The 14,858-nt window shown below is 41.7% G+C and overlaps 1 protein-coding gene across 4 annotated transcripts in view; it reads right to left on the reverse strand.

The window, feature by feature from the left end:
* Positions 1–1,256: 1,256 nt before the first annotated feature.
* Positions 1,257–14,858, reverse strand: part of ccny (cyclin Y) — a 62,077-nt gene continuing 48,475 nt past the window's right edge. For all 4 annotated transcript variants that reach the window (XM_064332338.1, XM_064332340.1, XM_064332339.1 and 1 more), the window contains 3 exons: positions 9,572–9,738; positions 7,310–7,472; positions 1,257–6,041 (listed from right to left, as the gene is read on the reverse strand). In XM_064332338.1, coding sequence (XP_064188408.1) covers positions 5,925–6,041; positions 7,310–7,472; positions 9,572–9,738 — 447 coding nt within the window. In that variant the 3' untranslated portion in view covers positions 1,257–5,924. The remainder of the gene's footprint in view (positions 6,042–7,309; positions 7,473–9,571; positions 9,739–14,858) is intronic.

Here is a 14,858-nt window from a genome sequence, read left to right on the forward strand (position 1 = left end):
CTGTATGATAGGGGAAAAAAACAACTAAGTAAAGCATTTTCACCCCGCCAGGCACCAGTGGAATAAAGTCGCTCCTTTTACAATAAGAACAGCAGTTTGGAGATGCAGGAGGGGACTACTGGGAACTCCTGTCCCAGGGAATTTAACTACATTTTACAGCAATAAGGTAAGCTTGAGGAACACTGAATAGTGTCACATTTGGTGGCTGTGTCCGCCAAATTAATCACACAATCTACATTTCATGTTTGTATATTTGTATGAAAGGTTTTTATATACATGTAGTATTGAATTCCTTCTGGTTCCCACTGTTTAATGTTGCCTCTTCAGAAGTCCTGTTGGATTACAATGCACTGCCTATTAACAGGTGTTAACCCAGAGCTGCCTGCTAATGAAGGCCCCTCCTCCTGTTGAGCATGACGGTGAGGACATTTCGCCCCTCCTCCAGGCATGTTACCTTAAAGGTACATTTAGAGGATGTGAGGAGCTGGCAGAGGGGGCTCTATTGGCAGTTAATCGCCTATTTAATGGGTAAATACCAGGTGAAATGGGCTTTTAAAGAAGCCTTCTACACCCAAACGCTAAAGGGCACTTCATGTGCTATTACTTGGATTCCAACCAATAAAGGTTGAACTTTTATTCTGATTTTGAATGCTTTGTTTAATGTTTTGTTTAATGTTCAAAAAATTAAATTTCTATGCTTGAATTGTATTAGGGTGTATTCAAAAACAATGTATGGTGTCTCCATCTCGCACATGTAAGTATACAGAATAGCTTAATATTCTCCATATACTCAGAAAAAAAGGTTTTGAAAGTATTTAAATTTTTGACATAATACAAGTGCCTTGAATGACAAAAACATTGTGGAAAAAACATTTTCAAAAACAGTATTTTCCTTTTATTGAATGTCCCTTGTAGTGTAGTTTTCAGCATAGTAGAATATACGGTTCTTGAGATTAAAACAAGAGACGCACGTCCCCTCCAGGGGACAAAAATGAATTGCTGGGTATTAGGATACCATAAAAAAATGAAAAGTAATGATTAGCAGCATCACTGCTCAAACAACAGTTCCCCATGATCTCTTCTTGAACACAGCCCCATATAAACATGTTTAACTGACTAAACATGCTTATCCAGACCAATCCTACACTGGAAATTACTGCCATACATAAAACATAAGACGCTCCTTCATTCGCGAGCAAGGCCGAAGGACATTCACACAAAATACAGATAGTTCTTCAATGAAAGCAGAGAAGGCCTTTTTATTGCAAGTTTGAAATGTTTATTTCTTGTGTAGTTTTCTAAACATCTTTTATGAAACTGGACTGTCAGTAAAATGATAGTTTAAAAAGGACAGCATGCAGCAACTCCCCAGTCCCAATGAAATGCAGGACCAAGACCACTATGCAAACAGACCAAGAAAGAAAGAAATAAAAGAGAGAGATACAATCAGAGAGAATACCCAAGAACCACTGCTCTGCATTTGGCAAACTGAGAACAGGAGCGGAGCGAAGGCTAGCATACAGATCGAACCCAGAGGAGTGAACAGAAAACTGAAGCAGAATAGCACAAGTAAGGATAGAAGGCTAAACAGAATCCACCTTTACAGCAGTCATTTTGTTAGCACAGGAAACCACAAATAGTATAAAGACATTAAAAATTTTAATTTGTAAATCCTAAATTTAAAAAAGAAAGGAAACGACTCTATGCAGAGGTAGAGTTCAGTGCACAATGCTATAACACCAATCACCAGTCTACCACAGGCTTAGCCCTGACGGACTGAGTTTACTTTAGTTCTGAGATTAACACCAGGCTGTATGTACACACATACGATAAATAAGATATACAATCTTCAAATAATTCAAACATTTCACAAGAATATCTCCACTTTTTCCCAAGGACAAATTCTTATGTCTTTCACAGCTTCATGCAGTTGTTTCATTTCCAGATTCTCAGTCATTCCAGATGGTGTGCAGAAAGGACCACAATGCACTGCAATTCTCCTCCACTCATTACCAGGGCCGGTCCTTCATTATATTTATACTCCAATACAGCACCATCACTTTTTACATATTGGCAATGAACATCATATTGTCTTTGTCCTGCCACTGACATATGCATGAGCTCAACAGTGTTTGAGGGTACAAACGTGACTAACCAAGCTAGACCATATTTCCAGTTCCTTCAGCTTCATTAGTACAAAAAACCAGGGACTGAATTCAACTTCAGCATAAATCCTTAATATAACTTGTGCAAGGGTGTCTTAATTTCAAATGTGTGTGTGTGTGTGTGTGTGTGTGTGTGTGTGTGAAAGAGAGTATGGGGGGTGAGTATGTGAGAGAAAGTAAGAGAGAGAGTGTAGGTTAAGACAACATAGGGACATGAATCAACATGTGGGCAATTGAAAATGTCCCTTTACTTGGATAACAACCACAGATGTAGAAACATGAGCCAAAATGCAAATATATCACCTAATTAAGTCTCAGTGTAAGCTTCAGTAACACCACCTCAGGCTGCTGACGTATTAATGATAACATGCAGTCATTAAATCACATTGCAAATGAAGCACAAATAATTAGGCCATGATTATATGAAACAATTATATGAAACGAGTTTGAAACGATATGGCTGTCCACAATGATTTCACCATTCATTTTGTAAATGCAATTATCTTCGACTGGACAAAGCAAGTGCATCAATTTTGAGTACAAGTGGTTTCCTTGCAATGTGAACTGAACTGACAACACTACTTTGAAATAAAATAATGGCAGCGCACCACTGTAGTTCAATTATATCAGCCTGGATTTTTATTGGAAGTACTTAGCTAATCAGCTAATTGGTTATTTTGTGTCAAAATCTTGAATTCAATGTACTAAAGTAATTTCTCTATGTTATATACATTTCTTTGGTCGTGAGAATATTTTTCAATTTTTTATAACTAATGATTTTATGATTCAGGTACAATAAGGGGCTTTATCATAATATTGCTCATTTAACAGGTGTAAGAGCAAAATGGTATCACATTATTTGTACATACTTTCCTTAGTCCTGATTCTATATTTCAATGCAAATCAGATGGTACAGTAAGTACCAATCACTGATTGTGCACGGAAGATGGGTTACAAGAATGAAAAATTGGGTTTAAAACTTAAAACACCTTTTGGACACTTTCATAAACATTTATGCATTTACTCTGAGCCAGATAATTCACCCTTCCTTATCATATTCAAGAATGTTTAGACTTACAGAAATGAAATGGAGAAATGTTCACAGAAAAATCAATGGAACCATTGCTCATAATGTGAAGTATAATAAAATACTGCTAATTCTTTTTTTTATCAAACAATAAATTACCAATATAAAACATTTTTGCTGAGTTTGTAATTTCTGTTCAATTCATTACAACTGATCCGGACTAAAATAAGGGGGAAAATGAAACCATCATCATTTTCCATCACATAAATACTGACCAGTTATTGGCTATAAATATTTCAATGTTTCAGCACATTTTTAAGTTATAGTCTCAACACCGAGATTTTATGTACACTGTACAAAATTAATTTCCAAAATACCTACTTTGTTCTATTTCATATCATTGTCTTTAATCTTAGGGGTTCGAGATTGGAGACCACTTATCTCTCTAGTGCTGCATGATGTACTCGGAAAATAAATATTTAAGAGAGCGGATGCTAATCGCACAGAGTGCTCCTTGTGTTCTGTCACATACGGAAGAACAGGATGCAACGGGATCTTAGTACAGGCATCAGCGAATTCAAAAGCTAAATAAGCCTGCCATCCCGTTCTCCTACAAGCGTGATCATTTATATTCTTCCTGATAGAATAAGAAATAAAACCGCATCTCTTGAGCATTTGAAAATGGAAAATTCCAGAGTCCAGCCAGTCAAAAATCCAGGAACATGTACGCAAACACTCCCAGGGGTTATTATTCTCTTTTTGGACTGCGTGTACTTCCTCTTACTCTAGATGCACCACATGCTATGATAACCAACATGCATATCTTTCAAGGGACAACCAAGCTTTTGGGCGTCAGGGTCATATTTGGATGTCATGGGTTGACTGGTGGTACTGAACCTCCACTGCTAGGTGAATGGCCACACTGTGCTTTCACAGCCTCTCCACACATGCTTCTTGTGGTTTACTTGATTGGCTAATTGTTACATTGTAAACATGGTTGTTGAGGGAGTATGTTAATTACTTTGGGTGACTGGTTCGGTTTAGGCTGAGAATCAGCTTATGAGAGCCAGGTTAAGAACAAATTAATCTCCCTCCCTCCCTCATAAAAAAAAACAAAAAAATGGAATAAATAAAAAGGATATTAAAATGCATAACAATAATCAAAGAGCAAATCATTTTTTAAAATAATTATAAAATAAAGCAATGGAAATTCAACATGACTTTTGGGCACATTGGATGGACCATTTTTTCCTTCGAAGTAGACAATTATTTCCTCTTCAAATTTAGCCTCTCTGTGCCTTTCGCCATCATTTGCCTTCTTTTCAAATTTACCTCTCTGACTCCACATCTCTTTTTTTATTCTCTTTCTCACCGAGTGCCCTCTCTCGTTCTGTCCGTCTGTAGCTCCTCGTCTCTCTCTCGGGTTCTCGGGGTTTCGGGTGCTGTTCCAGTGGCACTGTACGGGCGCGGCCCAGGAGAGACCCGCACTGATCAGGAACACAGGACGGCTGCCATGACCACACCCTGAGAGGGAGGCTGGTTCTGAAGGTGGTATACCGACCCTTTAAAGGGTCACCCGAGGGAGGATAGCTATCAGAAGCAGAGGAGGAGGGAATCTAACAGACTCCATACGGTCACCCTTTCTCCCCACCGATTCTTTCACAGCAACACTCACAATTCTCTTCCTGGAAACGCGTGTTTGTAAACAACCTGAGCAGGACGAACGACTGCGAAGGAAAGCCGGTCTGTTTAGGTAGGCAATGTCAGAGCTTCTCCCTCATTACTGTCCATTCTCGTCAGTGGTCTGCCATATCTGAAGGTCCGATTCTCATAAGACAAGCCATACTCAAGTAATAAGAACATTGCAGCGATGATGAAATAATCTATACAGGAAACTGTTAGGTCCTCTTCCCTAGTCTCAAGGCCCGTGGTTCTCGGAGGTAAGAAAAGTCGCTGTCCAAAGGGCGTTCTTCGTCATCTTCCACAGAAACGCTCTTGGTTTTCTGCATTACGGCAAGAGCTCAGCTGCGCGAAGAATGGAAATAGACATTAAATATAAACTTGGCATGTTGGGGGCGTGTCAGCCCAAGAAACCGCAGCACCGTCCATTGGTCGCAGCCATTGTTTGAGAGCGGTAGAGGGAAAATATTAGGAATGTACAAAGGGAAACATTGCACATTTTATCTCATTTGTGCTTGGGAGAGGAATTTCTTCAAATCAATTAGTACTAAAACCATAGGAATGTACAAAATGTATCTGCCAAACATAAGAAACCATTGTAAATGTCTGCAAATCATTTTCTTTTCTTTTCTTTTTAAATACCAGCCATACAAGTCAGAGAAATAGGAATAAAAGTCTGGCAAAGAATGTTCTTTGCCGCCACGGCAATTCTTTGTTGTCATTTTGCTTTTTTTCTTTTCGAACGGTGCCCTCTGTTCGTGGGTCTGCAGATGCACCATCTCCTGTCTGACTGTCCTTGGCCCAGCGACTTCACAGCCACAGATTCATACTTGTGCCAACAGGAGAGAAATCTGTACAGCAACAACAGCGGTAATAACAATGCACAGACACACACACACACACGCACGCACGCACACACACACACACACACACACAAATGAAAAGGTGGTCTTTTGTGCTGCAGCACACACAGGCACTGTGAAGGCATCTAGCTGAGTTTGAAAAGTTCCCCGGGGTGGACGACCCCTTCTCCTGACCCCCCCCAGGGCCTGTTAGGATATGATGGCGGGCGCCCATCGCACCGTGGTCAGATTGTCCGCGCTCACCGACCGCTTTTTGGCGGCTTTTCTCAAGTCCTTATATTTGTCGTCACACAATCTGGAGATTGCCTGAAAAAAAAGGATGAAGGCAATTATTTTACGATCCACACAAATCACACAAACTGATGACACATACCGCATGTTAAACTTTTATGAGGCCAAGCTGCTCATGTATGTAACGGCAAACTGTTCTTTTGCAAAGGGGGAGGGGTTACATTGATCAAATGAACCTGCAACTGCCAGGCCTCAGTGTCTCTTTGATGTTTCACTTCAGATAGCCCGGCAGTTTTATATACAAGACTGCAATCACTGACAGTGCACCCAAAGATCACAGGCCCTGGTAAGACAGAAGGACATTTACTGTGTCTCTGATACAAAACTGAAAAAACATCATTATCGTTGGAGTCCAGTACAGTCTATAATTACCTATGGTACAGGCAGAACAACAGTGGGGGGTGTGGGGGGGCTGCTGCTTTTGGGACATAATTATACAGAATTTATATTTTCATCCAGCACTACACTTCAGAGCTGGCCTTGTTACCAAAAGGTTGCAAGTAAACAGGTCAGAAAAACTTAAATAAATATAATTTCCACTAAAATGACTGAATTCAGCATCTTAAATTTGGTCTGCGACAGCCTTAAGCAAATTGGTAGTGCAATGTCTTTTTCTGCCCATGTACTGCCACAATTTTTAATTCCTAAACATTACATTTTAATAAAGTTTAATTCCTTCAATGCAGAAAGACTTTTGTCTCCTCATTGGTCCAGAAGTGATTGCTGCAACATTTCTACAATAAACTATCTGGCTGACACCCAAGACACCTTGTGAAAGCATTTGCAGACCATGTTTAAGAGTTATAAATGGAATCACATAGTTTGGTAGTTTTCATTTTCAGATTATTATCAGCATATTCAGCCTACGTTATTCAGATTTTCATATTCAAAATAAGACCAGAACCAGGTTTTGCAGTTTGGAATAAGGCCTTTACATGGGCTGTATCGTAACCGGAATACTGCAGTATTCCAAATAAGATCGGAATAATGACGTGTATGTAAATGTGCTCAATGATGTCCCACTGCTACCACAGTATCACCCCTTAAACCTAAGCTGTGAAACTGCAGAGGTAACAGTGTACATTGTTTTATGAAGAGAAGCCATTTTAATCCTGTCAGAGGCGCGTAAAATAATATTGTTACAGTTTGTTTTAATCGACATCACAACGCGCATACGTCACTGTTTCGACTTTACTCAAACAATATATGGCATGTCATGAGGATTGTAGCCCCCTGAGTAGTGCCGATTTGCTGTGTCAGGGCAGATGGCGTTCGGGCCGCACCTCCAGTTTCTGGGCCTTCTCCCGACTGAGCGGCTCCAGGGGGAAGCTCAGGTTGTTGGCCTCGGACAGGGACCGCAGGTCAAAGTAGTATTTGGCGTAAACACTCGACGGCACGTTGATATTGAACTGCAACAGCTCAAGGAACTGCCGCTCCAGTTCATTCCTATGGAAACCAAAAGAAAAACATCGGAAAACAAATGAAATCCATCCCATTATACTTAAAGGGGCAGTTCACCCAAAAATGAAATAAAGCATAATGTTTTCACTTAGTTTCCCTGGGATTTGACGAGTTCTAGATATCTGCCGCAGCTCACCCCGATACAATAGACCTCAAAGGGATTTTTTGTGGCACTCAAAGCACCAAAAATCTACATTTGAAAAACTCATCAGCAACATCCCTTTGCAAATATAATTACATGGGTACTCACGAACATCCACTGACCCTGTTGTGCAGTTTTATCAAAAACTACTTTCTACCAAAGTACAAAAACTGTATATCCACACAATCTCATCCAAAGTAAGGCAGTATTCTGGAGCGCACTTTTTTTTAAAAATTTTTTCAAAGTTTTTTTATATCAGGGTGAGCTGCAGGTGATAACTAGAAAACTTCAAAGCTCAGCAATACTATCTGAATGGATAGACAGCACTCCGGGTAAGTGGAAGCATAGGGTTATTTCATTTTTGGATAAAATGCCCCTATAATACAAGCCTTCTCACAAAGAGCTGCAGAGCACTTTGTTGGATGCAATACATAAAATTCAGTGCAGGGTACAAGGGATATAATATGAACTGTACAAAAAAAGTAGAGCAATCATAAAATCACAACTACTTCCCTACCCTACTACATACAGTGACAACTACCTCACGTCTTTATGGAATATCTCATTTTTCTTGTAAGGTCCTGTACACATTATTTTATAAAACTTTATAAAACTTTGCATGTGGCATAAATTAGGTAAACGTGATGAAAAGAATATGACAAACCAATAGGCCCATATCTTTTTTCTGGACTCAGACAATACAAGCATGTGAAATCCTTAGCATCAACAAATTTTGTGATTTCATTCAGCCATTTCACTCAATAGCCAGTCATTAATAGTATTGATAAGATTTAGCAAAATCAAAACTGTATGATGTTGCATCAGCAAATCTGACAAACTGAACAAAATGATTCCAAGAATCTTCACAATACATTTAGGATGTCAGAATATTGTAAATTTGTCAGTTAGACACACGCAATCACCCCAGGGTTGTAGAACACAATTGTAGAGCACTGAAAAACTGTAGGATCGTCAGCAGATGCTCGCTTACAGGACTGTTGCGTTTGAAAGCCGTGATATTCATTGCAGTAGGTGAAGGTTTAAACTCCATCAACAAGGTCCACCTTTCTGCCAGAAGCCTCTTTGACTTGGAAGGTTAAACAGAGCAAGCCAGAACACAAAGCTGTTTTTCTGCCTACACAGATATTCAAATTCCTGTAGCAACAGACCAGCTAAATTTAGCCAGCAGGGGAGGCACTGAAAAAACTTCCTCCGACGGGAGAATCTCACACATTCGGTTTACTGTTGTGGTGTGTCACCCGAGCTAAGAATGCCGCGAAGACAACTGCTCCTGATGCTAACTGCACGCGCGGAGCGAGCCAAAGGGCTTGTGGGAAATGCCCTAGTCATGCTGCGCATCGCCCCTTCCAGCCGGATCATTCCTGGTTTCGATGACTCGTGCGAGCAGGAGCAGCTGGCCCATTTCCCCGGTTTGACCGTTCCCCTGGGCACCGGTGCAGATTGTTCGGAACAGCGGCGAAGGCGGAGCTTCCCGGGCCCTGCTCTGTACGCCCGGCCACACTGCCGGCAGTTGCTACGGCAACGGGGGCTGCGTTGGCAGGCTCCCCCAGACCGCCCCGTGTCACAGCTGACTCTCACATGGACCTCAGCCATAACGTCCAATCTACTTAGCCTAATACCATATCCTTGTGTATGAGAATAGCATCTGTACTATCTCATAGTAAGCATTCCCATTCCACAAAATGCGTCAGTGAGCCTTAAGGCCAAGGGACAGATCATGGAGGCTTGATAGAAGCAAATAATAAGAGGAGCTTCCATGGGCTGTCCACTGCTGACCTGCGAGAATTTTCATTGGTCCAAATCAGCAAGTCATCAGTAGAACCTCAGACCCCCACCCATTTTGAGTTGAGCCTTTGGCTGCAGAATCCTTGTTCCCCCATACTTGTTTGGAGCTGCTGAGGTAACTCAAACGCAGACTCACATGTCCTCCACGGTGATGTCTTTAAGGATCTGGCAGTAGTCCACGTTCCACACGGCCTGGTCGTCCCACACCTTGGAGGCCAGCAGGATGGCACCGAGGACGATCCGCTTCCAGTTGGCGGGACAGATGTCGATCTCTGCGTACGTTAAAAGCCTTTCAAGGTACACCTACGAAACGAGGCGAGAGCACGGCGTTGTTAAGGGACAAAAAAATCAATAATAAAAATCAATGCAAACCAACAGCAAACCAAGATGATTGTTTTTACAGTACAGTGAACAAGCGCCATGTGGAAAGGTTAAAATCATGGTGCAGTTTCATTTTAACATTACCTTTAACTTTTACCTTTAACTTCATTTGCAAACTCTATTCTTTTTGTACTGGTGGAGAATACAAGGGACTGTGTAGCCAATCAGAGGCAGTTTTTTAAATAATTTGGCCAAGTCCCTGGGATGCACACCCGTATTCTTTCAATAATAGTCCTGGGATCTTTAATGACCATGTTGAGACAAAAAACAAAAACTTCTCCCAAGGACTTTAATTTCTCGCATAAAAGATGGCACCTTCGACAGCATAGTGCTCCCCCTTTTTTAGAGGAACCACAGAATGCCATTCATTGTCAAATAACAGCAAAATAAAGGACTGGATACCTAGAAGATTTTAAACAAAGAGAACAGCTTAAAGTCTTCTAAAACTCTGACAATTACAGTTGCCTTGTCTTTGAAAGTGTTTCGAATAACACCGTGCTGTGCTGATTTTGCCCTTGAAAAGAGTAGAACCAGGACTATGACAAACCAATTCTTTTGTACATGAAAAATACCTTCAAGAAACATGTAGCTACAAGAATGTTTCTGAAGGGTAAATGGCTCTATTAGTAAATTACACAGAATCCTCATCTGATAGAAGTAAAGCAACAAGGTAAAAATATAGCATCTAAAATATTCATTCCTTTTCAAACGAGGCTGGACTGGATTGTTTCAACGCACATAATTCTGCACTGAAAAAACTGGAAGTGCAGGGGATTAGGTGAGGTAATGGAGCAAGAGGGAAAGTGGTCAGGGGGGAAACTAAATACTGCAGAGCTGACGTAATTAGGAGCCTTTTGTGTCCTTAAAAACATAAAAGCCATTCACCACATCAATGGCAAACCTTAAGCTGAAGGAATCTTCCAAAAGGCCAGTGTAGAGCTCCACCTTTTCCACAGTGAAATAAAATAAGACACTGACACCTGTCAGAATACAACCACCGAGCTTTCACAATGCCCGTGTTCAATTAAAAAAACCTCCCATTCCTGCCTACTTCTGTATTCACCCTTTCGTATGACTGCTAAACCAGAAGCTGGATTTAAAAAATGTAGAAAATAAAAATGTATTTCTTGGCTGCAGCACATGGCATTCTAATCATTGTGTTGTATTTAATCAAGACTGATTTGGAACAGGCTATGTGCGACACCAACATAGATACAGGTTTGAACGACACAACAGCTACCTCTGGCCTGATATAAAGCATTACATTACATTACAGACATTTAGCAAATGCTCCAGAGTGACTTACACAACTTATTTTTACATTGCATCCATTTATACAGCTGGATATGTACTGAAGCAGGTTAAATACCTTGCTTAAGGGTACAATGGCAGTGTCCAAACTGGGAATCGAACCGGTGACCTTTAGGATACAAGACCAGTTCCTTACCCATTATACTACACTGCCGCACATTTCCCCTCCTTATATGTGTTACACGTATTCTGTAAGTGTGCATTAAGTGGGTGTCAGCAGGTCACGCTGTCTCCACAGGCTGCTAATAATATGCACCTGGAGCTGTGAGCCAAACCCAGCCCTCACATTCACACATCTGCTGACACGAACAAGGCTGTGTTATCCAGCTTCATTTAAATAACTGCTTATGCAACAGAGCCAGCAGGTACAACAGTGCAGTCGTTTTCCAACTTCCATCTATTGACCCGTTCCTCCCCATTCCTTCTTTAGAGGGTAGTATTTACTGCACATCAGGCCTTATGGGAATGGGCCCTCCCACTGCGTAGACCTGTTATCACCCGTCAGCTTTTCCCCTGCTGGCCCCTCTGAAAGTGAGGGACTAGTGGTGGTAGTAGGTATTACCACAAGTTAGCTGGATTAAGATACTTCAAATGCTATGCTCTCCGATAGCCCTGTGTGAATTTTATTTTACTAACTGAACTGCGCCTTGCTTTAGCATATTTTAGGGGTGCACATTACAGAATATCAATAACCGAGATGTGCAAAGATGCCAACTTATTAAGGAAATCATATTTGATTATTATAACAAAAATTATTTAACACAGGGCATGAGTCTAGAGAACCGAGTCTATAGCTATAGCTGTATAGCTTTGCTTATGAGTTTGACTAGTAAAAATGATTCAATAAAAAATGATAAAAATAAAAGAGGTCCAGATGAGCATGAACAGGCTACTTTTTGAGGCAAAACATTTTCACTTAATTTACAGCCTCAGCAGTGCATCACATGCATCACCCCACTGGTGTTCGAGTCGCATCATCCTATCAGCCCATCATATTATCACATCAAGACTGCTATGGAGAAACGAAACTGGTGAGATGATTGTTTTCGCACATTGGCACAGAAAGTGATGGCGGTGGGGCGGAGGGGAGCACTCTATCCTCTGGCAGAAATTAAACTATTGTCCCAGTGTAGTGATGGAGACACTGATGGAGGCCACTGTTCTTTCTATGAGATGTTAAACCAAAGTCCTGTCACTAGCCGTTACTTATCCCCAACATATTTCCCCAAGACACCATTAGTCAACCTACCCGGATGAAACGAACCTAAATAAATATATAGTGCATATAATCCATTTATTTACTGCATATTTCCATTGCACAATAACAAATACGTTACAGAGGGATCACACAAGTCACCACAGTACAAAGTAGGAAGTAATGCTGTATGCACTAACACAGTGAAACAACAGGAGCAATTACTTTCTTGGACAGAGAGAAATGTCAACACTAAAGAGGACAGCGTGTAGTTTGCTGCAGTTCTGTCGCAGAGGCCTGGTTACCGGTTAGTGGCATTCGCATGCTGTTCAGCTGGTTAATTGGACGGCACACGCCAGGAACGACAGGACGTCTCTCAGCCTCTATAAATGAACATTGTGTGCGCCTTTGCTACAGCAGCTTTTTCAGAAGCGCTGCCAAAGGAAGGCAGCAGGGGGCCTTCACACACACAAAGGCAAATTTGCCATGAGGAAAACACCCACAGCCAGCCACGTATTATTATTCAAATATAAATACAAGTAAGGCCTTATACAAGACTTCTACTGAAGTTCTACTAACTGCGCAAAGAAGTGGAATTCGCTTGTGAGCTAGATTCTGGATAACAATGTGAACACATGAAAACAAAGCAGCTGTACATTTGGTACCGAGGATTTATGGATCTCTATCATTTGTCTGGGTTTATCAGTATGGAGATTTGTCTTGAGGTGTAATATATCAGGTAAGATGTCTGTCTTCAGGTGTGTTAAGTTCATCAGGTTAGTAGATGTCTTTTTAGATGTATTGTGTTTATAAGGTAAGTAGGTCAGTCAACAGGTGTATTCTGTTTATCAAGTCCACAGGTCAGTCTGTAGATGCTTCGGATTTATTAGGCAAGCGGAGCTATCTTTAAGTGAGTTGAGTTTATCAAATGAGCTGGCTAAGAGAGCCCCGCTTTCAAATGACAGATAATAAAACGGTCAACTGAAAAGAGATACCGCAACTCTGAATTCATTTCATTTTACACTGGTATTAAAATTGCTGTTCAGGACTGCAGGATCCCTCCGGACTCATTAAGGCTTTCCTCGAACACCAAGTGATTCATTCTGGGTACATATCCAGCTGACAGTCCTGCTGTAAAGGGATCTTCGCTGTTACTAAGAGACATTAGAAAGTATTAAGCACTGTCGAGCATATAAGAACAAGCCTATGGCTGAGGTGGCGCTGTCCTCAACACCACTGACGTTCCAGCCCCGGCTCGGACACATGGCCTTCCAATACACATTTGGCTGTGGAGTTGCTGATTATTACCCTGAGCTAAATCTCTTTCAGGTAAATTATCTTCACCAAATAACTAGGCCCTGCTCCCAGCAATTAGCCACAATCCCTCTCTTTCGGTTATTGAGCTTCAACATACGTTTCCAACAAAGGAGTACGTTTACAAGAAGACCGTGTTTCCACAACAGGAGTATGTTTACAAAAGCGTTTACAACAGGAGTATGTTTACAAAAGACTTTACAACAGGAATATGTTTACAACAGGAACATGTTTACAAGGAGAGTATGTTTACAACGGGAGTATGTTTAAGGAGTTTGTTTACAAGAGGAGTAAGTTCACAACAAGGCTACACTTCCAACACAGTTTCTTACTTCCTAGTTTAAACTAATTTCCAAATTAAATACTAAATGTTGACAATACTGGTCCTATACCTGACTGCATTCGTGTTTGACATACAGAAAAACATATTTTCTTTCAGTTTTTCAAATTTCAATATGAATATTATTCTAGATAAAACTACATCCATCTCTGGACAGCAGCACAAAGAGGAGTTTGGCCTTGTGCAGGGGCTCCGTATGAAATGTCACGCTCCTGAATGTGCCGTGGCGACAGCGGTGGCAGGGGGCGGGCACCAGGGAAACCGGCGGGAATCTCCACGTCACACTGCTGCTACCCTCCCAGAGCAGCGCCGAGGTGCCCACCCAGACGGCTCCCATAATGAGGGCCACGGCGCAGTGACAGACACGCAGCGCGAGACGGGCTCCGCCCAGGCATGAGGCGCGGCCCTCAGCACCTCCGCACTCCCCATCACCGCCACCGCCGCCCAGGGGGATGGACCAGACGCGCTCAGGGACCTGCCAGTCTCACAAACTCATCTCCCGAATGCCAAGTCTCCCCAAAGGCAGTACACAACCACACACTGCACACCACTCGCAAAGAAAAGGTCAGCGACAGAGTGCTGGGGGGAGTGAAGGAAGTTAAAGATTTTTAACACCTCCAGGGCACACCACACAGGCATTAGACCCGAAAGCATCGATAGTAACAAACACACCAGAGGCAAATGGTGCCACTTGTCCATCCAAAGACCCATACTGAGAAAGAATTCATGAAAAGCGTCAGACAAAAGAGCCATGTCGACATCCTGTTATAGATAAGAATGGGAATAAGGACGGAGTGTAGCACAGTGGGTAAGGAACTAGACTTGTAACCGAAAGGTCGCAGGTTCGATTCCCGGGTAAGGACACTGCCGTTGTACCCTTGA

Source organism: Anguilla rostrata, chromosome 4 (genome assembly GCF_018555375.3).
Source record: "Anguilla rostrata isolate EN2019 chromosome 4, ASM1855537v3, whole genome shotgun sequence".
Taxonomy (NCBI): Eukaryota; Metazoa; Chordata; class Actinopteri; order Anguilliformes; family Anguillidae; genus Anguilla; species Anguilla rostrata.